The sequence below is a fragment of the Anolis sagrei genome, chromosome 1 (genome assembly GCF_037176765.1).
Source record: "Anolis sagrei isolate rAnoSag1 chromosome 1, rAnoSag1.mat, whole genome shotgun sequence".
Taxonomy (NCBI): domain Eukaryota; kingdom Metazoa; phylum Chordata; class Lepidosauria; order Squamata; family Dactyloidae; genus Anolis; species Anolis sagrei.
This window is the reverse complement of record NC_090021.1, coordinates 35,091,854-35,119,013: the sequence shown is the minus strand read 5'-3', so window position 1 is coordinate 35,119,013 and position 27,160 is coordinate 35,091,854. Positions and strand designations below refer to the sequence as shown.

Here is a 27,160-nt window from a genome sequence, read left to right as displayed (position 1 = left end):
GTGTACATAGACACTATAACCCAAATCTGCTGTTTACACGAGGCATGGGGCCATCTTACCTTCAACATGGATACCACTGCTTGTCAGATCCTGCGGGATCTCAGAATGAAACACGCACTCACAAAGTAAATCCTTTGGATATCGGTTTATTCAGTCCATACAGGAGCCATGCAAAGAGAGATCTGAAGTTTTCCCGCCAACGGCCAGTAACACATTCCCCCTGGGCGCCTCCTCCCTTCTCCCCTCCTTATCTCAAGTTGTGACTACATTCCATTCCCACATCTACAAAGCAGTCTCTGGAACCAGATGGCTCCCTATCAAGCCATAAACTATTCTATTGTCAGAAGGGAGTCTTCATGGTTCCGGCCATGTTTTCATAGCATGAAGGCCACATCCTGACACTGCTTTGGAGCAGTTCCACACTTTAGGGTGGTATAAGTGTCCAGGCCAGTTCCAATTTGGAACCAGCTCCACTATTCACATGGATTAGTGCCACCATCCAGCTTTCCCTGCACTAACATAGATACGCATTGCTGTTCAGTGGAGCTCAACTGGGTTCAGGTCTGCCCAATGATCTGGACTCCCTCTCACTGCTGCAGTGGGATGGAGATGGGTGGTGCAGACACCTCAAAGCTGGTCCAGAGTACTGCTATTCTGGACCAGGCTCTCCATAATTGCTTGTGTAGATGCACCCACACTAAGGGTTTAGTTAACACAAATGCCTCTTCCTAGAAAATATCTAGAAAATATCTCTAAACAACTAAACACAGTTGCTGTCTGCTTCCTTCCTTTTGTAATGGGTACATATCCTTCAGGAGAGGAGAGAATAGTTGTGTTAGGGACTTTAAAAATATTATGTTCATTCCATAACAGGCTGAGCACCTCTCCAGCTGAGGCATGGGAGGAATCATCTATCATTTTCAAAAGAATAATAAAGCCCAAACTGTCTCATTCCCCAGATTCTAGTGAAATAAATAAAAGGGAAAGATCTAGACTGTGTTTGTAATAGTTTATGTGATTTTGACACATTTTAAATAGAGAAAAAAAAATTCCCCACCCTCAAATTAAATGGGATGGGACTGAGATATGAATGGAAGACATAGGAAATATGAGGACAGTTTAGAAATTGTAGAGTCGAGGGTGCAGTTCAGTATGGGATATTGCATAAATGAAAGAAGATTAAACGGTAAATAGTATCACATATGAAATTGATATGGTAATGGATGAAGATCTTGACTTAAACCAATTAATGTTCCTAAAGCTATTGAATCAATAACTCAATTGTAAACCGACACTTATGTAAGACACACTAATTCATTGGACTACTCTAGTTATATGTAACAAAGCTAAGGAGGATTTAATGGTAAAATAGGATTGGTTTGTGATCATACCAGCATTACTGGGATTTTGGACTCCTAATAGTGATGTAGTGTTGGCTGCTGCATTACATTTTGTACAGTGCTTTCTAATCTGTGGGTTGAAAAGAAAATGCTGTTGTGTGAGACAGTGATTGAGATGGAGGGAGACAGCTGATCAGCATTGAGAAGTGGTGGACAAGGCCTTGGGAGAAAAGCAGGAGTAAGGTCAAGTGCTACAGATGAGTCATCCTGTGTGTCCTTCAAAATAGTTGAAATTTTATTTTCAGCCTGCAGTTTTGTAATGAAATTACTTTTTTAGAGTAGTTATGACTTCAGGGGAAAGAGTAACACCAAAATCCAGTATAAGTTTGACCTGCATGGGCCCTCCAAGCAACAATGGTAAGACAGCCAAATGACATCCAGAATAATAACTGGGAGCAATCATACATAGCTGAGCTGCTGAAGGCGAAAAAGATGGAATTTATGTTGCATGGTTAAGTGGAAGAAACCTCATTTTTTTTCTCATTTTACTCTTCTTATTGTGTCCATTGTTTCATACACTTGTATATCTTTAGGTGTGAACATAAGCACCCCTTCCTTTGTTTCTTCAAACACATCCTCTTGCTCTAACATTAAATTACTTCAGATCATTTTTTTCAATGATTATTCTAATTATTGCATATATTTCTGGCAAAACAAAACCAGACCCCCTCCCTGTCAATTTTACATTACTAGTAGAGGGTGTTTCAAAAGGTTGGACCTGATTTCAAATTACTATACCATATTTACTCGAGTCTAATATGCCATCAAATCTAATGCTCACCACAATTTTCAAAACTCTGAAACCAAAATAAATTTGCTGGCTATTGTAATGCACAGTACCAAAAAGAGCACTCTTTGTAATTTGGCTAATAGAAAAGTATGATAGCTGGGACCAAACAAACCCTACGCTGCTTGCGTAATGCATATCAGAATTAATGAAGGGAAGTCCACTTGGACTGCTCCCAGCTGCTGGGGCTGCTTTCTTCGAAGGGGAGAAAGTGTGCTGGTTCCTGGGGACAGAGCGGCAGGAACAGGATTCCACCCCCTTCCCCTCTTCTTCTGCTTTCCTTTGCTCGCTTTCTGACAGTGGAGGAGCCAAGGCTCTGGGAGTGTTGGATGTGTGAGCCATACACCTCCTCCTCTTGCCTCCCTCCCTCACAGCTGGGTCTCTCACTTGCTGTGCTGTCTCATGCATATCTTCCCTTCATGAAATCTGACCCATGGTGTGCGACCAGCGTAAGGTACCAGCTATCATACTTTTGCCAAGCTTCCATTAATGGAAAGGAATACCAGAGAAATAGGTAACCCTATCCTCAAGGAGCCTCTCCTGTTCATCCCATCTCAGCTTCCTTGGGGTGCATTTATGCTGCAGGAAAAAAAATGCAGTTTGACACCACTTTAACTGTTATGGCTCAAAGCTGTGGAATCCTGGGAAATGTAGTTCTACAAGCTCTTTATCTTTCTCTGCCAAAGAGGGCTGGTGCTGCTACATACTACAACACCCATGATTCGTTAGCACTGAATAATAGTATTCCAAGTGTTATGAAACAGCACAAATACATAAATAGATAAATAGGTACATCCTAGGTGATTCCAAAGTCTCTGGGTGAATTTATACTGGAATTAATGCAGTCAGACACCACTCTCACTGCTATGGCTCAATGCTAGGGAATCATGGGGGCTGTTTACATGGTCTTTAGCCTTTTCTGCCAAAGAATGCTGGAACCTCACCAAATTACAATTCCCAGGACTACATAGTACTGAGCCATGGCAATTAAACGTAGTATCAAACTGCATTAATTCTGCAGTGCAGATGCATCTTAGGAGGGCTAAGCATGGGCCCTAGGCTTTAGCCCCCAAATCTTAGAGCTGTACCACTATGAATGCAAAAGGGAATCTCAAGTAAGTTTCATTAAAAACTCCTCTGAGTAAGTCCCATTATGGAGACTAAATACTCCAGAGGCACCACACGTTAAAGAGTAGGATTTAGAGTGTGAGTTTTCAATGTTGTGGCTACCTCCTGCAGAATTATGGAGTTTGTAGTTTAGGGAAGGGCCCAGTCAGAGAAGTCCCTGGTTCACTAAACTACATGCCCCAGAATTCTGCAGGAGGGTTTAAAGTGGGATGAAGTATAGTATGATGAGGTAAGTCTCATTTGATTTTGAAAACTAAGAAAGTAAGTGCGACTTAATATTGAATGGCAAACCAGCAATTAATATCAGTTGGTGTAGGTCAAAATTGTTACATTTCTGTCATGGTGCTAGCAAAGAGATGATGGCATGTGACCAGCCATGTTAATGTAACCCATAATGTAATTGTTTACAATCCACGAGTGAGCTGTGTTTAGCTTGATTACTCAAACATTATGAAGGCCAGGTTTACTTTATGAATGATCTAGATGACTTTTGTCTTTTCTTTAGTTAGAAAATAAAGAAGTAAAAGTAAAAAAATATATACATAAAGCTATGTATCATTCATTATTGTATGTACATGTATAGCAATATATCTAGAATTTAGAGTTGCTCTTTCAGCTGTTCAAATGACAGCATCTTGTCTATTCAGTCACTTTGATTTAATTCAGTGAAATTATAAAAACATACATAACATAATTTCTTATTTTGTTCCTTCCGCAATAGTTTATCATGAGAAATTGGTAAATACAGCCTTGCCATAGCATGTGGTGTGTGAGATTTTTACAGACGACATGAAGAAACATTTAGAAGCCAACATCTTGTATGCTTCCATAAGCAAAGCAAAACACAGATGTTGTGTTTTGAAACCAACCTAATTTAAGAATTGGCACATTGATTCTAACAGGCTTTGGATCACGCTTTTATCTGACAAAGCTGGTTAGAGAATTGATTTAAACAGCCAGGCTCCCAAAATTAATGAATCTCCATTAATGGAGAATGCTATGAGGCTGGGGTGGTGGGTGGGGTGAGGAAGACTGGGGGACTGAATATGTTTGTCTTGGAGAATAGAGGGTTAAGAAGTGACATATGAGCTATGTTTTAAGATTTTAAAGGACATCATATTGAAGATGGGGCAGAGTGCTTTCTGTGGTGCCAGATACCAGTGACCTCATCATATGGAGGTCTATAAGGCAGGGACAATGAGGGAATCCATTGGGCAGTGGGATGAATCCGTGGGGCAGTGGGGGTAAACATCAAGCAGCGTCTTACATAGCCCCCTTACCATCCCATGCCATTTCCTGTTTGTCCTCGGCTTGGTTCCGTGCTGTCCTTAGCTTAGTCTATGAGAATATGGGTAGTCACCCATGTTCTCAGGGCTGCCTCTTAGCATGCTGCCGAGATGCAGCGTGCATGGACAGAGCTCTGCCAGAAGTAACCCAGTGTCATATGATGGGGTCTGGCAGCATCATCCTGGCAGTGTCTTGGCAGCATCCTAGAATGGGCAAAAAAAACCCCATGTGATACGGTCCTAGAGGACAGAGCAATGATTTCAAATTACAGGAAACGAAATTCCACCTAAACATTAAGAAGAACTTCCTGAGGGTAAGAGCTGTTCAACTCATTGGAGTGCGGTGGAGTCTCCTTTCCTGAAGATTTCAAAACAAAGGCCGGATGGCCATTTGTTGAGAGTATTTTTGCTGCATAGCATGGGTTTGATGTGGATGGCCCTTGAGGTCTCTTTCAACTCTATGAATCTATGTTGAAATGAAGAATTGTGTCCAAAACTCCTGAGTTGCTGATTAGAGCAGGGAAATCTTTAGCAACTGAAAATGTAATATTGTCTTTCATTTACAGCTTGAACCCATAACTGCTTTAGAAAAAAAAGTGTGTATAACAACTTGACAATCAGAAAATACTTAATATTTTGTTACATGCTGGTGTTTTCCTGCCATATTTATCTTCTGATTTTTGCATTTAATTTTTCAAAGCGAAATTCATCTCCCGCCTATTAATTACAGTTTAAAGATATCGTAGGCTTGGCTATTTGTGTTTGGACATCTCTTGTCAATAAGAATCACTACTTTATGTCTGTTGCATTCTTTACTTCTAAGCATTTTTATGTTGGTTGCATGAGTGTGTGATATGTCACTGTCTTATTTGGCGACTTGCTTTATTTATCTTTTCTTGGTTGCATGTGTTAGCCAACACTATCTGTATTGAGTTGTCTTTGTATTCTTAGGGGTTTTTTTCAATCATGTATTACTTCTTGTAGCAAGTGGAGCTAAGCATTGAACTCAGGAAATAGAGAACTGTAGAATAATGTGACAAAATATACTGAGAACATTTCTATGAAAGAGAGGTAAATTTAAATCACTGAGAGAAACACTACACTTATTGTCATCAAAGAGTGAATTGTAGCACAGGAACAAAACTTTTCAGGTATTTGTGCATCTTGAACAGAGATGATGGGCTTTGTGAGCAGCAATTCCCTGCTTTTAATCTTATGTGTGATGTTTTTTGCCAGATTAGAAGCATTAGTGCCCTCTATTGTTCATTAGAGGACTGAAAATATTTTTAAGGGTTAGATATCACCATGTGCTGTCTGTCTAATTTTTTAAAAGAAGAATGCAACCTAATTCACTCACTTCATAAGTACTGGTTAAGGATACTGCCCTCATCTTGGATGTAGTTGCTGTTATGCGATGGTGTTTTGAGAAGGATTTTTATAATTTCTGGAATAGTATTCATTCTTCAAGATGGAACTATTTTAACATAACATTCTGAACAGATATACTTCAGATAATTTGTAGACGTTTTTTACATTTCTATTTGGCTTGTTATTGTTCTGACATATCTGAAGTATTTAAGGTGTACAAATGTAAAGACGAACATTAGAAAAATATTATATTGTCCATCAGCTACTGCTTCCTAACTGCACTAAAAGAGAATGCAAGAATGACAACTTCATTCAGGCAGATCATTTGAAGTTACATTAAACAGCTGCTGTTAAACAACTGACAACAAAAGAGATCATTTTGATCTCAACAGCACTGCGACGGAAGCAGCATGCTTCCTTAGAGATGTTATGAGGAACACATTTGTCCATTTGTATACCAACAGACAGAGCATTCCCCACTGTGCTTGTTGCCAAACAGTGCCTCCCCCTCCCCACCGGTCACTTTGTATTCAGTCAGGGATCCAGAAAACCCAAATCCAGCTAGACAAATGCAGAACAGCTTAGTTGAAGCAGCTTTAACAGGTGCCGTCAGAGTAGACTTGCTGAACCAGGGAGACAATGCAAACAAATATGTAGCATTGGTCAATAGGGCAGGATTTGTCCCATTGCTCATGATGGCACTCAAAAGCAAAACTATGGCTTGCTACCAAAAAAGGGGAATGGTTGTGAGAATACAAAAATGCAGTATACCTCTACTGTATTAATTAAGATAAACTTGTACATAGGAACTAATTTGTAGTCTCTGGAAAATATTATTAGACATACCTGTCAAGGCAGTATTAGACTAAAGATAAGATTGTTCAATGTGGGTGTTCCTTTCCATGCTGCATATAGCTTGACTGAGGCTGAATTCCAATGTTCGGCTTTGAAGAAATCAAGCCATAGAATAAGTACCTACATGGCTCTCTGGATCCCTCAAGCTTGTTGGGATTCTTTGAATTCCGGATTGAAACTAATTCTGAGTTGGATATTGAATGAACATTTTCCCTGTTGATTCAAGCATGCTTATATTACATTTTGGAACTATACACATTTCATGTGCATTTTACAACATATGCATTGATTGAACATATATCGATTGAACACATATTAGGCGCATGAATTGGATCACAAACTTTAAGTGTGTGGATTTCAGCTACCTTCTTTTGGGTCCATATGTTCAGTTCCAGGATATGTAAAGTGACTAAATTCTACCAAAACCAAACAAATGCATTTCTCTCCCTCCCAAATGAGATGGATTTAAGTCATTATGCACCTGATGCTATCATTGCATCTTTGCTTTGGCATGCTGGCTAAGGATAATGAGAGTTGCAGTCTGATATACTTGAAGAGCACTAAGGACCTCATCAGACAAGCAGGAGGAAAGTGGGGGGGGGGGGGCAGAACTGTCTAACTATGTTCTCTCCCATAACTGTGGTAAGATGATGCTTTGGGTGAAATGTAAATTTCCAAGCCTGGCAACTAGATCATCTTCAAATTGATTAAAATCCAGGAGAACTTGTAAATATTAGGCCTGGGTAACAACAGAAAAATTTGTTTCTAAAATCGATTCGTTTTTTGGGGGTTTTTGCGTTTCGATATTTAAAAGAATTCCGAAATTTTTCTTTTAAAAAGTTTGATATTTATGAAATTTCATAAATGCTTAAAAAATTACGAAACATTAACGAAACAAATACGAAACAATAACGAATCGATTCGTTAATGGCGGACGCGACCGCGCAATACGCTAAAAAACCTCCAAATGGGACAGGGGGAACTTCTGAAGCTTCCCTCTCCCTCTGTTGTTGACTGTTGGTGTGATATTATATTTTTTTTCACTAATTAAACAAAAAACAACTATAAAACTTGCCCCAGACATGCGGAAATAATAACGAAACGACCTCAAACCAATAATGAAACGAATACATAACGAATCCGAAGCATTTACGAAACGAATTTAAAAATTCGTTTCGTTTTTAAGTTGCTCCAGAATGGTTCGTTATCGCTTCGTTATAAAAAATAACAAATTTTTAACGAATTATGAATTAACGAAACGAAACCGCCCAGCCCTAGTAAATATGCCACCTGGAGTATAGTTTGATAAACTCAGAATTTTCCAAAATAGTGTTCTTGTATTAATAGGGACCTCATCAGTTGGGCAGAAAGAAAGCGGGGGACAGTGTGTGAGGAAACGTCTTACTATGTTCCCTCCCATCCAGGTCCGTCAGTTGCCCTTCAGGTCTGTCTTTCCCCCATGGTTCACTGCTTTGTGCCATTTGGAGTCAGGTTACACCCCACTCCTCCAAAGGCACCCTGGATTCTTTTTCTGCACACTGCCAAATGGAGCCCCTCGGAGACCCGCCAGATTTTGCCCTGCATCATGTGATGGGCTCCATGGGACTCCATTTGGCAGCATTTTTATTATTATGTTTATTTATACCCTGCTTTTTCTCTCCACAAGGAGACTCAGAATGGAGAAACGGGGTGAAGACTCAGAGAAAACTGCGTCTGATAAGGTCCTATGTTATACATTATGTCAGATTGCCAGAGGCTGAAAAAAACGGTCAAACTCAGCTAGGAGCAATAACATTGGTATTTGTCCTGTGTTTTTGCAAGATGTCCCAATGTGTTGCTTTGTCATATCACATTACTTGTATGTTTCATAATTCATCTGTTTTGTCTCTCTGCTAGATTTCCTCGGTATTTTTCAGATTTCTGTGTTACACACAATTCTTGTAGTGGCATAATCTAGCATACACTCTGTGTCGAAAGCATACTTAGGCACTTTATTTGATGTTGTTTTATAAATATTTGAAGCATGATTTGGACAAAGATGCAAGCAACAAGATTTATCTCAGAATCCCATTTCTCTTTTTGGATTGGTCTATGCATTTATATGTTTATTTTTTATAGCTTGCTGCATCTTGAAACTTCAGATCAGTTATCAATTTACAAATTAAAAAAGATCCTTAAGAAAAACTCCAGGTTATAGGGTGACAACCTGTGCTCGATGGGGTTACAATCCCCCTGAGGACACAGGTCCACAGCCTGGGGGTTCTCTTGGATTCAACGCTGAAGCTTGAAGCCCAGGTGTTGTGGTGGCTGGAAGGGCCTTTGCACAGTTAAAACTTGTGTGTCAGCTGTGACCGTACCTCGAAAACCTGACTTGGCCATGGTAGTCTATGCCTTAGTTACATCTAGAATGAACTACTGCAGTGCACTCTACCCGGGGCTGCTTTTGAAGACAGCTCGGAAACTGCAATTAGTGCAAACGTCGTCAGCCAGATTACTAACCGGGCCTCCTTATAGGGAGCATACCATACCCTTTTGAAGCAGCTTCACTGGCTGCCGACAAGTTTCTGGTCCTAATTCAAAGTGCAGGTTATTACCTACAAAGTCCTATATGGTTCGGGTCCTGCCTATCTTCATGACCACATCTCCCCCTATGAACCAGGGTGGGCTTTAAGATCTGTTGGGGAGGTCCTGCTTGGTCCCACCTCGGTCCCAAGTGCAGCTGGTAGGGAAGAGAGAGGGGGCCTCTGGCTTTGGAATGTCCTGCCCAGAGATATTAGGCTTGCCCCCACATTACAATGTTATCACAAGGAGCTGAAAACATGGCTCTTTGGGCAGGCTTTTTGAAATGATTGAGACATCTGCTAATCTAAGGACCAAACAAAATAATATTGATACTGGCACTTTAATGGTCGAATTTGGGCTGTGGTTTAAAATCTTCACTACCAAACCTACCTCATTTATGTTTGCATCAGATGTGAAACCATCTAAAGCGCTTTCATGAGGCATAGTATCTTTCTTTAATTTCCATGCACAAATCTCTTGAGGAAAAATACTTGTGTTTAAGCTGAATTAGAGTTTTGTTGAAGTGAATGGAATTAAACGGGCTTAAATCCAAGATTTTCATCTTAACAGGATTGTGGATCGGGCTGTGTGAAGGTCAAAAGCTTCTGCACTCTCACCAGCAAGCATTTGTCTAATAAAAAATTGTCACCCATTCTCACACTGTGGAACAAACATGGCAGCAAGCCCACATGTGACAGAAACTGGACCATTGTTACTCCTTTGTTTCCAGTTCTTCATATTGAGGTTCTAGTAGTGGGTTTTACCGAAGCATTAAATTTAAGGTATGGTAACACATACATTTCAGGGTGTATTAAAAAGACATTATGTGCTCAGTTCTAACAGTCGAGTAACTGTATGCAGAATTAAGAATTTCATTTAATGTGTAATAACAGTAATTACAAATTTTTGAAGACAATTTCATATTTTTACAACTGTTGGATGTCCGAAATTTAGAATACTTGAAAATTATAGCAAACTAATTGAATAAAAGGAAATGGAGATCATGGGCATTCTCATAAACGGAAATGGAGAAAGGAAATATGTATACTGTTTTAAGATTGGTATTTTATCAAGTAAAACTGTATGAAATGTGAGAAATCACTCTGCATCTTCTTATGATTGACTGTTGATCTGAAAAAAAATCTAAAATATATTCTCATAACATTTATGATTAAAATCAATTGATTCCGAGTGTATAAATAAATTACTCCTTTCTCAGTTGAATGTGTGTTTCTTTGGGGGGGGGGGGACAAACTCAGCATTGTCAGCTCACGGTAGCTGCTCCCAAATGAAGACACAGGACCATGCTCTGGTATCACTGGAAACTTTACTGCAGGAAACATAGACATGCAAAAAGCCGAGAGTGCCTGGTGCCAGTTGGCACTCCCTTATATACCCTCCCCTACATTCAAAGATGTCATTCCCCCCAAGACAAAAACCCGTGGAATCCACCCACCCAAACTGCTAGCCGTTTTCTCTCAGGGTCAACCGTCGCAGGTGCCTTGTCAATGTTCTACGTCAGGGGCCTTGATTTCTGGTGCCAGAATCCAGGCCCTGAAAACTGGGTCCTGACACAACATCATCTCTATTCTCCATTTTAGGAACCCATTTTTTCCACTAAATTGGGACTTGAGGTGGCTTACAAAATAAGATGAAATACAATTAAAAACAACTGTAGCTAAAACATACAAAATATTTAAACAAGATTAAGTGGTTGATAGGACTAAAACCAGCTAAATAGTTACTTAAATTAAAAAGAGAAGTATTACAGCACACTTAAGAAAGCCCTTTTTATATGGAACTCCCTTCCATAGGATATCCAGTTAGCCCCCTCCCTGCTCTTTTTCTGAATTTTGGCAGGCTTTTGAATTTGATTACAGAGCTATAGTATGTGTGCTAAGTAGTGTGCTCTCTCTCTCTCTCTCTCTGTGTGTGTGTGTATGTGTGTGTATATATATATATATATATATATATATATATATATCCACATACATACACATTTTTGCTGCTGGTAAAAATACAGCGAGAAAGGAAACAGCCTGGGAAAGTTGTTCCAGTGCCTAGGAGCAGAAATGTAGAAAGTCTTTTCCAATTTTGTCTCCAAATGCACCTGTGAAGATGGTGAAATGAATAGAGTGCCCATCTTACAGCTCAGGCAGGCTCACATCCGAAGACATGGTTTTTTAATGGACTTAAAGTTTCCACGGTCAGTCTTAAACTTACCAAACAGTATCCTATTAAGAATTCTCTTCAGTGACTACATCTAAAGTAATGATGACCAACCAAGGGATAATGAGACCAGAAACAAAGAATGGGTTGAAATAAGGGACATTTGATTTAGCCTTGTCTGGTTAGTTATTTTGGGCTGAAAGGAGCAAGAAAGGAGTGATCTGCTGCAGATCAAGCTGAGGCCAGGTGTCTTCCCTGAGACGAACCCTCCCAGCCCTCCTTTTAGAAAATCACCTGACCCTGGAAGGCAGTCCTAACATTCTAAGTTGTTCCTCAGTCAGCCATTTACTGGAAAGCCGTTGAAGCTGCACGACTTACAACTAAGAGCAAAGCCCCGGTTTTCCCTTAAGGGTATACTGCTTCACAAACCCTCCTAGCTATATGATTTATGAAGGCAGCCAACACCAACATGATGCCAATGTGAACAGTGAACTCCTAAGTCCTCTCTGCTGTGGACAAAGGACTTCTGTGACTACATCCAAAGCCATAGAGTGGACCTTTTATTATCCATGACTGTAATTCATATTAGGCAAAAGTATGATAGCTGGGACCTAATGCCAAGACAGTGCAGCAAGTGAGAGACGCAGGTGTGACAGAGTCGTGGCAAGATAGTTCACCAGAAAGGGGGGGGGGGGGACAACAAACAGCCACGCACAGTGCTTAAGGTTATCCGGATATCGTATGCAAACACGTTCAAATAAGTAATGTCCTCGCTTCTCTAATTCTGACCCATGCCACGCAACCAGCATTGGGTCCCATTGCCTCATATTAAGTGCCTACATTTGTTTAGGAGGATAATTTTGAATATGGCACAGTTTCTCCATGAAGCATACCAGGATATGTAACATAGGCTTTCTCCTTAGGAATCATTCTTTTTGGAACACCATAGTCTTTGGACTAGAATATTTACTGCTTTCCATTGATAGTATCTATTACTAGGTTCACATGGGTACTACTTACAACGTAACTGGCCTATGCTTTCTATGTGATATGGAAAAAACTGTGATTATTATAATGTCCTTTAAAACACCATTGATATCATCTGAGTAGGTTTACCAGATTCTTTAATTGTTACCATTCCTCCCATAAATAAATCTGTAGCCCAAACAGCCTAGAATACTATGACTGTTGCATACGAATCAGAGAACCAGCATAGTAAGACAGAATATACATATAGCTTGAGTATTTGTGTATCAACCTGATTAGAACTTTTCTTGGCTGTGTAAATCCTAGTCTATGTTATAGCTAGTGTAAGTCTCATCATAACACAAAGTTGATCTAGAGATTTCAGAACTGGCTGACTGATATCACTTTAAAGATATCAGCAGAAAAATGTTAATTTTAAAGGACTTAGTTTGAAATTTTCTCACATGGCAATGAAACTATACAAGACCTCACTACTGTCTTCTAAATGTTATTTGACTTTGGCGTGTGTGTATGTGGGTGAATGCATGTGTGACAGAGGAAGGTAAGGAGAGAATGGGAGATGAGGTTTTCTTGGAATGCAAAATTAAATTTGGGGTTAATTAACACTGGAGACTTTGTTATTTTCTTATATTTTGCTTTTTCTTTCCTTCTTAAGGTTTCTTGGATTCCTTCAGGGGAAATCATATTGGATTTTTTGTTTTATTTTTTAATTAATTCCCCCACCCCTTGGCATGTGAGAGTTTAAGGGTTGTTGTGTTTGTGGGCTGCTATTTTCTTTTTTTAAATATAGGGACAGGTGTTTATGTGACAGCATTCCCCACAGGATCTTGGGGGGCTAAAGTGGAAACTGTTGAACCATTGAATGGCAAGGCTGTGCTTTTGTGCAGCTTAGAAATCTCTGTTGTCCAGAATTGTACAGATAAGGCAAGCCCATTTGCTTCATTGTCAGGCAGTTCAGCTGAATAGAAATGCAAATGTGACATAAGGGGGGTATGCGGATTGCAAGGGGGGTGGACACAGACTTGTGCTGCTACTTTCTCATACAGGCTGGTTATACAGAAATTCCCTTAGATGCTGAGATTTGTTTAAATTAACTACTATTTTCTTTCTTATCTAATGAAAGTGCACAATCTACCCAGACCTGACTGGGAACATCTTATACCCATTCTGTTTGACTGATGATGATGATGATGATGATGATGTGTTGAAACTGACTTCTTCCTTTAATTGTTTGCTTTTCATTGTACAGTTGACCATTTGTATGAAATCGGTATGCATGCAGAACTAGAGGTAGGGTGTAACCAGATCCTTTCAGACAGATAGCACAGGTTGACTCTATGATGCAGAGAATAGCAGCAAGTCAGTTATACAAGGAATTTTAGCAGCGAGATGTTAACTTAACTGAGGGTAAGGTTAAGAAGCCATACCTCTACATTCCAAGTGTAGTTGTTGTCTAACTACAAATGTGTCTGTAGGAAAAACAAGGGAATTATACAATGTAAGCAAAGAAGAAAACAAGCCAGACGTTTCATCTTGTGTCTTATTTTGTACTAGCCGTCCCCTGCCATGCGTTGCTGTGGCCCAGTCTGTGTATATGTGTTTTGTGTCTGTTTATTTATTTATTTATTTACTTACAGCATTTATATACCACTTTTCTCACCCCGAGGGGGACTCAAAGCGGTATATATGTGTATATGTAGTTTTGTGCATGCGCTGTAATGTATTTTTTATTTTTTTGGCTTTTAAAGTCTCTTCTGCTATGTTTTTCAGTGGGTTTTTTTTTTTAGTGATGGTCACTCATTGGCCTGATAGCTGTATTCTGTCCAAATTTAGTGTCAATTCATCCAGTGGTTTTTGAGTTATGTTAATCCCATAAACGAACATTACATTTTTATTTATATAGATTCCAATTCCTATCTCATTTCATCAGTACTGTGCTCAGGTCTGGGGGCCTCATTTTAAGAATAGTATAGAGAAGTTGGAGTGAGTTCTGAGAAGAGCAACAAAAAGCTATGAAGAACAGGACATCTGAAGAAAATATAGGAGCTGAGCATGGTCTGCTTCATGAAGAGAAGAATGAGGAGTGGCATGATTGCACTCTTGAGATACCTCCAGGGCTGCCACAAAGATGAGGTTGCAGACTGAGTACGTCATCACATCAGGGCTTTAAAGTGGGCAGCCCTGCATTTCTGCCATCTGCAGAATTCTGGGAAATGTAGTTTGGGAAGGCAAGGACCTCTGCAGCTAAGAATTCAAAAGGCTCTGCTCTAACTACATTTCCCAGAATTCTGCAGGTGGCAGAAATGTGGGGCTGCCCATATTAAAGCCTTGGTGTGATGTCATTGTTCTGTGCTGCCTTAAAAGCTAGAACTAACAAACTCATCACATTGATGAGGTTGCACGGGGTGATTTGCCAGCCTCTGTGGTGAAATGGCAGGCCAGTGTTGCTGTATGGCTCCTCCCTGAACTACCTGTTTTTTCCCAATGGAACACAGGAAGCCTCCTGTGTTCTGGGTGCAGCATTGTAGAATGCTTGCCTCCCAGTTGATCAGCAGAGCTCCACACAAAGTGAGCATGTGTCATGTGATGGATGGTGTGGGGCTCTGTGGATCACCTGGGGTGCAAGTGTCCCCCCGTGTGATGGAATCCTGAGTCTAATGCTTTTTAGTTGAAGGTAGATTTTGATTGTACATTAGAAGGAATGAGAAAACATGGCTTTTTGAACAAGCCTTTTTATAATTCTGTTTTAAATGTTTATTGTGATTTTTACATGGCTTTAATGGCATCGAATAGCTGCCTATGTTGTAAAGCCACCTTGAGTCACCTTCAGATTCGAGAAAGGCGGGGTAGAAATATCATAAATAAATAAATAAATAAATAAATAAATAAATAAATAAATATCTCAACAATGACATTCCTTCTAAAGTAGTAGATAATGGAACCAATTACTTAGAGAGGTGGTGGGGCTTCCTTCTCTGAATGTTCAAAAAGAAGCTAGACAGTTACCTGCTAGGGATGCTTGCAAGCGATCCTGCATTGAGTAGAGGGCTGGATCTGATATTCCATGAGGCCCCTTGCAACTCTACGATTCTATGATTCAGTGTTTCTAATGGCTGTTAGACTCCAAATCCCATCATCCTGAAGTGTTGATCTTGCTAACTGGATTGATTTCAACATGAAATGGAGGGCTGTAACCACAGATCTAGGAACTCTTAATTCAAATACTTTGTTTTGTGAGCAAAATAGGCATCTAACGCATCCAGACTATGAAAATATATTGAGAAACATAATGATGATGATGATGAAACTAATAATAGTTTTATTTCTTACCTGTTTTTCCTCACGGTGGGTTACAACATTGCTAAAAACGTAGTGAGGAATCTTGCTTCTTTTGCAGCCAAATTTATCAAAATGTGAAGACATCACTATACCAGTATATATTGCATTAAAGTAAATGGATAATAATGCCTAGATGTACTTGCCTTACTGTTAATACCTCATCAGATGGAAACACTAAGAGGGGGAGGAAATCAAGAAATTAAATGGAAATATTAGTTCAAACTTTGTTCAACAACAACAAAAACAGCAGGGAAAGCAGAAATTAATACTATTTCCCAAAACTTTGCTTCTGCATATTCATAATGATAAAATCAAGACTTTTTTTTGCAAATTACTAGACACATGGGCTAAATTAGGTAAAGGCAGGGGTAGTATTTATGTATCCTAGAGCTAAACCTATTGATTAGCATTGAATAATTGAATAAGTCTAACTGGCTAATCAATAGAAATGAGTAATAATGGAAGGTCCAGCCACAAAATGATCACATTAGGATTATATTGTCTCGTTTAATCATCTTCTAATATGTTAATACATTTTTATTTTAAAAAACTAAGGATATTTATTACATTAGTCATAAATAAGCATAGACACACTATAGCAATGTTTTACTAGCCATTTTTGCCTAATACATGTGAAAAATAAATCCTGATATATATTTTATTCCTTAAGGTTTTGAATAGATACTATCAGATGATATAAACTTCAAGAATATAAGGTGGTGAAGCTATTTTTGAAATATCATTCTTATATCAATTGTCTAAAAATATCTAAAATCAATGCTTTTGAAGTTTTTAATCACAAAAATGTTGTATAATAGTAACATTTGTGGCCTTCTAGATATTTCTGGATTGCATTCCTCAAAGCCCTGAGTAGCATAGCATGGTCAGGAATGCAGTTTGACAATACCCGGAGGGCTGGATATTCCCCATCCATTTCCTAATATGACTAAACTTCTGGGTACAGCATTTGATAAGGTATAATTATTTGGGCTCAGATTCGTAGTTAGAAAACTGAATGGAAGACCAGGCACCATTAACATCTGCATTATACAATCCAGAACAGTGAGTAAAGTCGAAGATATATTAATGTAGTTGGGACCCTGGAGCAGTTTCCTTTTGGACCTTTCTTTTTTTTTCTTTTTCTTTTTTTGCACTTTTGTGACCTGTTCTAGGACTGGTGACAAGAAATCAAACTAACAAAATACAAAGTACAATAGAAAACAATACAAAATCAAATGTGAATCCAATATCAGCTTCAGCGAGACTAGCAGCTTGATCCCATGCATTTGTATCCAATTACTTAATTAACACACATAATGGAGATAACAGATAACACTGAAGGGCCTGCAGTAATTTGTCTATATGAATCAATGATAATCCAGTGCTAAATGTACTGAAATCTTACCCTCCAAAAGTAACTAGCAAAGTTACTTTCAAGATTTAGTATAATGACATGATGGAGTATGATTAGGTTGATAATCTGGGTTTAGATGGCTTCGGTATGTCACTACACTTTTAAAAGTAACTTTCCAATCTTGAACAAATCGAGATCTTTAAATATCTTCCTCTCTTTTGCTTCCAAAAATATGGACAATACAAAGCATAATCAGTTGGCCCTCCATATCCAAGGAATCTGCATTCATAAATTTGACCATGCATGGGGTTAAAATATGTACAGAAATCCAAAACGTAAACCTGGATTTTGCCATTTTATATATAAGGTACAGCATTTTACTATGCCATTGTATATAAGGAGATTTGAACATCCGTGTATTTTGGCATCTTGGAACCTAACTCCAGGAGATACCAAGGGCCTGCCATATAGCTTAGATCGGAAGAAGTGGTCATAAGATTCAGGTCCACTATTCCCCTCTTCCCCAAACAAATATTTCTGGTCAGTGCATGAATCTACTCAACAGCGACAATGGTTCATTTGTATTGTGCATTATATAAGCCCGGTGACGCAGTGGATTAAACCCTTATACTGGCAGGACTGAAGACTAATAGGTTGGCGGTTCGAATCCAGGAAGAGCGTGAATGAGCTCCCTCTGTCAGCTCCAATTCCCCATGCGGGGACATGAGAGAAGCCTCCCACAAGGATGATAAAACATCAAAAACATCTGGGCACCCCCTGGGCAACGTCCTTGCAGACGGCCAATTCTCTCACACCAGAAGTGTTTTGCAGTTTCTCAAGTCGCTCCTGACATAAAAAAAAGACTACCAAAGTTCTTGTATTAGGATTACAGTTCATCTAAACCAGACATGGACAAACATTTTTGCCTTGAGGCTGCATTGTGAGTCTGGCTGAAAGGGAAGACAGCTGGGCACATGCCAGGTGAGATGGGCCCAGGAAGGGGGTGGATGTGAAAGGGCAGGGCCGGAAGGGGGCAGGGCCTGGGGCATCCTCAGGTTGTCCTCCTTGCATAATAATGGAGCTACTCACCCCATCCTTATGTCAGGAGGAAATTGAGACATGTGGTGACCGTCCTGATCCTACTCCCCGATCCTCCCCACCTCGATCTTTGGGCTGTCCTCTTTGATGTTATGCCAGAAGGAAGGTCAGACAGGCAACTGCCGAGAGCACTCTTGAGGGCTTTCAGCTGCTATGTACCTTTCTTGGGCCATCCTCTCAGCATAAGGATGGGGTCACTCACACTCTCCTTATGCTGGGAGGAGGGCAAGACATGCAGTGGGTGAGAGTGCTCCAGAGAGCTCTGAGTCACTGCATGTCTTCCTCCCTCGTCCTTTCTGCATAAGGATGCAGCGAGTCACCACATCCCTATGCCAAAAGAACAGGGAAACTAAGGAGGGTCTGAAGTAAGCACCTAGGAGGCCGCATCCAGCCCCTGGAATGTAGTTTGCCCATGCCTGATCTAAACACCGATATATTAATGTTTATTCTTTTATCGTATCCTAATGTATCAATTGCTAAAAAATGAAACTGAGCAGGAAGCAAAATTATGATGCTCATATTAAGTATGTCAAGCTGAGGGAATGACTATAGACCTCATCAGATGGCCCTCTGTAAAGTGGGGGACGATGGGGGAAATTGTGGGCCAGGATTAGGAACCCATCTGGCTGTTCCCTACCATCAGGGTCTGTCCTCTGCCTTCCCACGTTTCCCCGCTGTCCCCCACTTCCTCTTCGACTCAAGTGCATTTTTTGAACTAGTTGGGTCAGCATGTTGCAAGGGTACTTCCGTTGGGGCTCCATGCGGGCAGTGGAACCCCAGAGTCCCGCCAGAAGTAGCTCCAGGGGACTCCATGCCAGCAGCACAGAGAAGCAGGGAGAAGATGCTTCTCTGCCTTCATTTGATAAGGTTGTATATGTCAGTTTTACCATTGCACAGTACAGGTGATTTTTCTTTTTGTCAATATTTGTTGCAGCTAAGTATTCAAAGTTGAAAACCACATCCTTTATGCCTTAAAAAAGAGCTGCCTCTAAGTTGTTTTTGAATTTGTATCATGTTTTAATGTTAGATATGCAGTGGTTGATTGCTTATGTTATTTCTTAATTTTGGTTTATCTGTCATTATTTTAATTTTATTATCATTATGAATTTTCTTTTGGGATCTGAGGGATTATTTATTTCTCTTTGTTAGTGTATTCTGCCATTGACTGTTTGCCATTTTTGTTGGAAACTGTCCTGAGTCCCTTTGGGGAGATAGGGCAGTATACAAAGTTGTTGTTGTTGTTGTTGTTGTTAAACATACCAGTAATATCAGACAGTTTGAAAAGGATATAGAAGGAAGACTCTTTCCTTCAGTGCATGGACAATCTCACTACTACGGCTGCCCTATTCAGTGATTCATCGCGCTCTGACTGCTTGTTAAACACGAGACATGAAAAGAATAAAAAAGTAAGATGTTACAAAAATGCTTTTATTAGAGTTACATTCTTGGTCAAAAAAGCAGGTTAGATGACACAGGGCTTAATATGTGGAACTGGAAGATGAAGGCGGGTGAAATTTGTTCTGGTGTGATCCCACTGTGGCTGGGTTACTGAAAAATGGGGATAATGTGTTTGTATGCAGTTAAAAAACATGTCCTGTAAATCTTTTTCAGTTGCCCATTCCCTGGATGTCGCAATAGATTAAGTCACTATGTGATGATATGACACCGCCATCACTCGTCTTGCTGGGATATTGCTAGAGGCAACAACAAACCTGTGCCTTTGCACATGTGCAAAAAAAAAATTAGCGCTTCAGGGGTTAAATTGCACAGGCTCCCCTGTGGATCAGCTTATGCTTGCACAGTAATAATAGCAATAACATTAATAACAAAAAAAAAATGCCTGAGAAAAGTGAATTGATAGGGAGAGAAAGATGGGCCATGGTGTTTAGAGGAAACTAAAACCTAGAAGGCTACAAATGATGGGTTTTGTATGGCAGGTGTATCAACCAGACGTCCGATTTCATAGGTCTGCTGAAAATGCACCTACACAAATGCACATTACTTTAGCTTTTGAGATGCTTAGTGCCTTTGAATGTGTGTGTGTGTGCGCGCTTGTGTGTCTGTGAGTGCTGTCGCTTCAGGCCATGATATCCTAGGGCAGTGTAACAAGCAATTCGTGTCAGCTCACAGTAAAGATTATTGGTGTTTTCACTGGGGAAATATTTGCACTCCATCTTCTTTTCTATTTTTAGTGCCCTGAGCTTCCAGTTAGGTAGGAAGCTGGGGAGAGACAGGAGGTGAGGAAAAGAGCCATCTGATCTTGTCCCATAGTTGGTGAGATATCCTAATTTGATTTTAGGGTGGATGATTATACTGGCTTTTAAAAAATCCTTTCCACAAAGTGGCTTTTAAAAAGAAAGAAAGACCCAAACAACTTCTTTCACATTAAACAGATTTCTCTCAATCTCTTTGAAAATATTATGTAGGGAACTAGAAGAAAAAGTGGCTAAAACAAAATACGTGGCCTCATTGTCCCAATAAAGAGTAGCAATTTATTGTGAGGGAAAGAAAGCAATATGAATTGCTTTTCTTTCGTACTGTTGTTTATCATAATAATCTTTTTGTGCTTTCTGTACGAATATTTTAGATGCGATTATCATAACATCAGTGACCGAGATTGTCCAAAATGCAATGCTGACCTTGAGTGTACTTTATCATTTAGCATTTGGTGACTTAACATTCAGGAAACAACACACCTTCAACTCTCTTATTAATGTATAATCTGAAAAATGTGCTCTGTGATACATGTCATGCAGATTCTCGAAATCTTTCACTATCCGATGGAACAGCATGTGGTATTTTACTAGTGTAAATATGTAGAAGATTTTTCAAGATTTCTACAGGGGATACTCCATAACCAAAGTAAGCTTTCCCCTTGGCACTCCACTAGTTTATGATTTAATTTTTACTGACATTCCGCCAGTCGTATTATTATCTCCGCAAAATGAAAGTGAAATAATCCTGTATTAATTAAACAGAGTGACTGAATTCCCTCAGTCATCTTTGCCTTCGTTTTCTAAGACAGTAACACCGTGGGGTTCTCTAAGGAAACATGTGTTAGGAAAAGAGTCCGCTATGGGTTATACATCAGTTTTAGAAAAAGAAAAGGGGAAAAAAAAACTAAGATAGTACTTGTAAGTGTCTACTGATGTTCTTGAAAAGAGAATTTAAATCAGCAAGCAAAATGTCGCTTTACAGAATGGTATAGTTTATCAGTTTCTAATACATCCCTAGTACTAATTTAAATAGAAATTGTCTGAAGAATTACGGATGCAGAATACCTGTTGTGGTGGATCTATCATATAGCAATGATAGGATAAAATTATTGGTATGATGTTTTACTTGGAAAAAAGAACTTTTGCATATATTTACCTAGAAATAAAGGGAGATGAAGTGTGTGCATGTGCACTCTCACACATGCATAGGCACGCACATGTATGCTTATCTGCAGCTTGTATTTAAAAGCATATTCTAACATTGCGCCTTGTCTAAAATCTAGGCAGGGTGGTCATTATTTCTGCTAAATATAAATGAAAGCAGCAGATGGGCTCTAAAGTAGTAATCTACTACCATTTGCTCAAGTGTACATAAGCGTGCAAAGAAATTCAGAGAGTGAGCTTGTCACTTTCTGTGCGTGTGGAGGGAATTTTATTGGAGCCAGGGATGTGCCGAGCTTTCTGAGGAAAAGTAGAAAAGACAAACAGCAAACATGTATGAGTCTTAATGGCTTCTTAGGATATTTGTTTTCAATTAAGAGAGTTTGGAATTGGTGTATTTGCAAAGACAGGCCCTTGGAAGTCAACCCTTCGCTTCCCAATTCTTTAAATCCTGTATTCTCTGGCATTTTTCTGTCCAGGTACTATGGTATATCTAAACAAATCTATTACTTTGGTCCTTTTACAATGAACGTCAGACAATACAAGGTGAATTACAAAAAATTGCAGCACTTAATTCAAACTCAATTGAAAAGGTGATAGGATTTGTTGGCACTGAAGGGATACATGTTTTTGAGGGGCAGACTGCTAGGGATGGTATGAATGGGATTTGGGTGTGTGTATGGTTTTAACAGCAATCGTATTTTAGTGTTCATGCTTCATGACACCAAGATTTAATTGTTTGTTAGTTTTATATTCATATTTACATCCATTTTTTGTTTTTAATTTGTATTGTATCACGTTTGCTGTTAGCTGCCTTGAGTGCCTGTATGGGGAGGAAGGCAGGAGAAAAATAAATAAATAAACACAGGAGAGGACATGATGATTTTTAAATAACTTGGCGTACAACTGAGCAAGTGCCTAGTAACCTCATAGTAGACCCAAGCCCCCCTTTGTATTTTTCTTCCGTGGTCTTTTTCTGCACTTGGCACAATTAATTGTACTGCTTCTGCAAAGTGCCATTGAATCTTTACTTCAGTAGCCTTGAGGTAGCTGTGGCTTCAGAATCGGGCAATTTGGACGCAATGAGCTGTCTGTAGCACTTAAGTGTGAGGGTGCTTAAAGATATACAGTACTCTGCATGGGGATAATTATCCGCAGAAATATGCAGAGGAGATGTGAAGATGTAGACACTGTTCAAGAGCACTCACTGCCTGGTGCAAATACTCAGGACAGCGTCTCTCACCCTCCTAGCTCTGATTTTCACTATCGCTTTGTGCCGACTCCATGAGGTGAGTTTATACACAGCAGCATTTGACTTAGCAAGGGTATGTGTGTGTGTGTGTGTTAGCAAAAGAGAATACTCCTTGTATTTTTGATAATGTGAAAATTGTGGGTTTGCCTTGTTTATATTTTCACGAGTCTTCCTGTTCAATAGTACATGAAACGTAACAAGCAGTTTTCAGATGAACAAGGATGGTAATAATACTGTGATGTTTCTCCTTTTGTTAAAAAACTGGCATGAGAAGTTCAAAAACACAGTTGAAATTTCAAGCCCAGGTCTACTGGAGGTGACATTTTGAATCCCAGGGGGGAAGGCCAACTGCCTTTCATGAATGCATAAATTATAATACTACGGCTGTGGTCTTCTAAGCAGCATCAGCAGAGACAGATGCTTCCAAGGTGCCTGGTAGAAAGATAGCAATAGTTAATGTCGTGTTGGAGGGGGGAGCATAAGATGACATGGACAGGAAAGAGGACAGCAGGAATTCAGTGGAGCAGCGTAATAGATGGGAAAGCAGAGCAGAAGAGCAGACAGTCGTCCAAAGAATGTCCACAGCTAACTACAATGATCGTAAGACAATATGAGGTAATTTTTAAATAATTTTCTAATAGTTTAATATTATATATTCTCTGTTTATATTGTTATCTAGGCTTTAGACTAGGAAGCCTGGACAAAAGTATGCTTTCAGGAAACTTTCAATTGAATGTGATTTATTAGGTGCGAAGATAGATGGATGAATAGATGAATTCAAAGAGTATACTCAATGGGTATACGAATATGCTTCAATATTGTTATATCCAGACTTTGGATATAAATGATATATAAGTTATATGGAAATTAAGCACATCTGCTACAAACAGTTCTTATTAATTGAAATATTTGTAGGAAGGTATGTTAGATTCTGACACTATTAGAATACATGCTTAATCTTTTCCCTCAGCTTGTTTAGTGAATCCGAAGAATGGTTGGATAGGATGCATGTCAGATTGCTTTTAATCCACCATTCAGAACTAAAATTTACATCTTAATTAGAGGCTACATTTACCAGTATAGGCAGAATAATGTTACTGGTAATTAAGCTTTTGCCACCTGGTTTTCTCTGGTGATGAGATCAACTTCTGCGGTGTGTATTTGTATCCCTAAGAATGTGCATATTTGTCTGCATAGAAGCAGCAGACTCGCAACTGTTCGTGGGATAAATGTATTAAATGCTAGAAGTTGCTCAGGAAAGCAAAGAAGCACAAACATGTCTACTGCACATACATATATTTGTCTTCCATTCTGTCATCTTACTTTGGTGAAAGCTTTCAAATAGACTTGGAGACAGCTGTTGTATTCCCGTTTGTGAATGGCATTAATGCATTCTGAAGGTGAGCACTGATTTGTTTTGATCTGAACGATGATGCCATTTGTATCACGGAGTGCTTCACTCAGGAGAAAAAACATACAAACTGCTGAATTAGTGAAAAAGTGGTTTTTAAAAAAAATTGTAATAATTATTGCATTCTTGTATATAGCACTATTTTCAGTGGCACAGGGTATGATAATAATAATAATAATAATAATAATGTAAATAATAATTATTATACACTTATTATATTTCACAAATAGGTGAAATAAACATAGGTTGCTTTATAATAAAGTTGTACCCTACTTTATTTTTGCAGTTTTTCAAAAAATGTCTGTTGTTAGTCTGGAGACTGGCATCCATGTATTAAGTGTGTTTGTATTAAGTGAAGCAGGTCAGTAGCTTTAACATGCAGGAGCCAGAGGTGGAGTATTTGTGGGTTGTTTCTGTTGTTTGCATTCAAGTCATTTCTGACTTACAGCAACCCTAAGATGAACTTGTAGTATAATTTTCTTCAAAAGATTCATTTAGAGGGGATTTTGCCATGGCCTCCCTCTGAGGTTATGAGAGTGTGACTTGCCCCAGTGAGTTCCATGGCTGAACAAGGATCTGAACCTTGGGTAAAGGGTTAGATAATTTTCCATAGTAAAGGTAGAAGTTCCCCTTGACATTAAGTCTAGTCTGGGTGGTGGTGCTCATCTCCATTTCTAAGCTGAAGAGCCGGTGTTGTCCGTAGACGCCTCAAAGGTCATGTGGCCAGCATGACTGCATGGAGTGCTGTTACCTTCCCGCAGAAGCAGTACCTATTGATCTACACACATTTGAATGTTTTCAAAGTGCTAGGTTGGCAGAAGCTGGCGCTAACAGCAGTAGCTCACTCCCACTCCCAGATTTGAACTGCTGACCTTTCAGTCAGCAAGTTCGGCATCTCAGCGGTTTAACCCGCTGCACCACCAGCGGCTCTGAAGAGATACTTCAGAGATTTTAAAAAAATATTTATGTACCAAATACAAGCCAACATATTTAAAGATTTAAATGGGATATAGCCCAATCCAATGTATCTCTATTTGGAAATGACTTCATTGGGACCAATATCCAAATTATTGTACATACCTTTGGCTCCTTTGCACTGCCGAACAGTTCAGTTTGCTGGACGGTCCCACAGTGTTATTTTGGAGAAACGCCTTTGAACTGTATAAAACTTGCATTCAGATAATAATAGTTAATACTGGTAACACTGATCAACAAAGTTTCTCTTGCTTATTCCTTTTTTGGAGACGCAAATAAAACAGACCAATATTAACAGGCATCATCCTGTTTGCCTTTAGGCATCCTCATAGGTTTGCAAACAGGCATGCGGCCCCTTTTCAGCATAAACATGGTCAAAGTGCACAGCCTTTTCTTTCCAGCTCCCGAGCATGTTTCTCTCTCTCTCTCAGAGTGATGCAAAGACAAACACTGGCAGCCTTGCATGTTTACAAAACTTGGAAGTGCAGAAGCTCAGCAGAAAGCAAGCCCCCATTCCACCCGTACTCTGCTCAGATCTTTAGAAATGGGAAAGAGAAATGAAGTATGAACAGTTCCATCCTAGCCATGTTTCACTCAAGATGCTGAGGATTTCCTCCCACATGCAGGTTCCCCAGTGCATTTAGACTAAGCATGGGCAAACTTTGGCCCTCCAGGTTTTTTTTACTTCAACTCCTACAATTATTATTATTATTATTATTAACTTTATTTGTACCCCGCTAGCATCTCCCGAAGGACTCGATGCGGTTTACACAGGCCGAAGCCTCAAAACAACAATACAATAGAGAGCATAACATCACAATAGCAAGCAAATCAGCAATAAACAAAATAGCATAACACCACAATAACTAAGCAAATCAAACAATAAGCAAAATAACCACAATAGCAGTACATCAAGACATTATTAAAACTGGTTCGGCCGGCGCACTGGGGTACAAGGGTTAAAAGTGCTGAAATGGCAGGAGGCACGTGGGATTAAAAGTGCAGTGTGCAGCGACAATTAGTTATGCTAAGGTGCTACTAGGACTTGGGGTGGGGATTCCTAGTCTGAGAAGGCACAACGGAACAGCCAAGTTTTTAAATTCCTTCTGAAAACGGCTAGAGTGGGGGCCTGTCTGAGATCTTTTGGGAGGGTGTTCCAAAGTCGGGGGGCCGCCACAGAAAAGGCCCTGTCCCGTGTCCCCACCAAGCGCGCTTGCGACGTGGGTGGGATCACGAGCAGGGCCTCTCCAGATGACCGAAGCGAGCGTGTGGGTTCGTAGATGGTGATGCGGTCACGCAGGTAGGGTGGTCCCAAACCGTTTAGGGCTTTGTAGGTAAGCACCTGCACCTTGAATTGGGCTCGGAAAATAAATGGCAGCCAGTGGAGCTCCTTGAACAGAGGGGTAGACCTCTCTTGATAATGAGCCCCGGTTAGCATCCTGGCTGCTGCCCGCTGGACCAATTGAAGTTTCCGAGCCGTCTTCAAGGGCAGCCCCACGTAGAGCGCATTGCAGTAATCCATTCTAGAGGTGACCAAGGCATGGACCACCCCGGCCAGATCAGCCTTCACGAGGTATGGTCGCAGTTGGCGCGCAAGTCTCAGTTGCGCAAAGGCCCTCCCGGATACCGCCGACACCTGAGCCTCAAGTGTAAGCGAAGAATCCAAGAGGACGCCCAAACTGCCAGCTGTTAGGAATTGTAGGAGTTGAAGTCCAAAATACCTGGAGGGCCAAAGTTTGCCCATGCCTGATTTAGACAGATGAGATGGAATTGAAACTTTGTTTTTACTTAAGTCTGTCCATCCCTCTCTGT

The 27,160-nt window shown here is 39.9% G+C and overlaps 1 protein-coding gene and 1 long non-coding RNA gene across 6 annotated transcripts in view; one reads left to right on the top strand and one right to left on the bottom strand.

Annotated features, from left to right (window-relative positions):
* ESRRG (estrogen related receptor gamma) overlaps nucleotides 1-27,160 on the top strand; it is a 501,516-nt gene that overhangs the window by 274,107 nt on the left and 200,249 nt on the right. The window contains exon 1 of one of the 5 annotated variants that reach the window (XM_060754258.2): nucleotides 23,418-23,577. The exons of 3 other annotated variants lie outside the window; for them this stretch is intronic. In XM_060754258.2, coding sequence (XP_060610241.2) covers nucleotides 23,419-23,577 — 159 coding nt within the window. In that variant the 5' untranslated portion in view covers nucleotide 23,418. Of the gene's footprint in view, nucleotides 1-23,417; nucleotides 23,578-27,160 lie in introns of those variants that run through there. One more of the 5 variants, XM_060754263.2, reaches the window with a different exon arrangement.
* Nucleotides 23,198-27,160, bottom strand: part of LOC132761417 (uncharacterized) — a 5,485-nt gene continuing 1,522 nt past the window's right edge. Inside the window, exons 2-4 of the long non-coding RNA XR_010909211.1 lie at nucleotides 25,454-25,541; nucleotides 24,286-24,416; nucleotides 23,198-23,394 (exon numbers count right to left, since the gene is read on the bottom strand). This is a non-coding gene — a long non-coding RNA (uncharacterized lncRNA). The remainder of the gene's footprint in view (nucleotides 23,395-24,285; nucleotides 24,417-25,453; nucleotides 25,542-27,160) is intronic.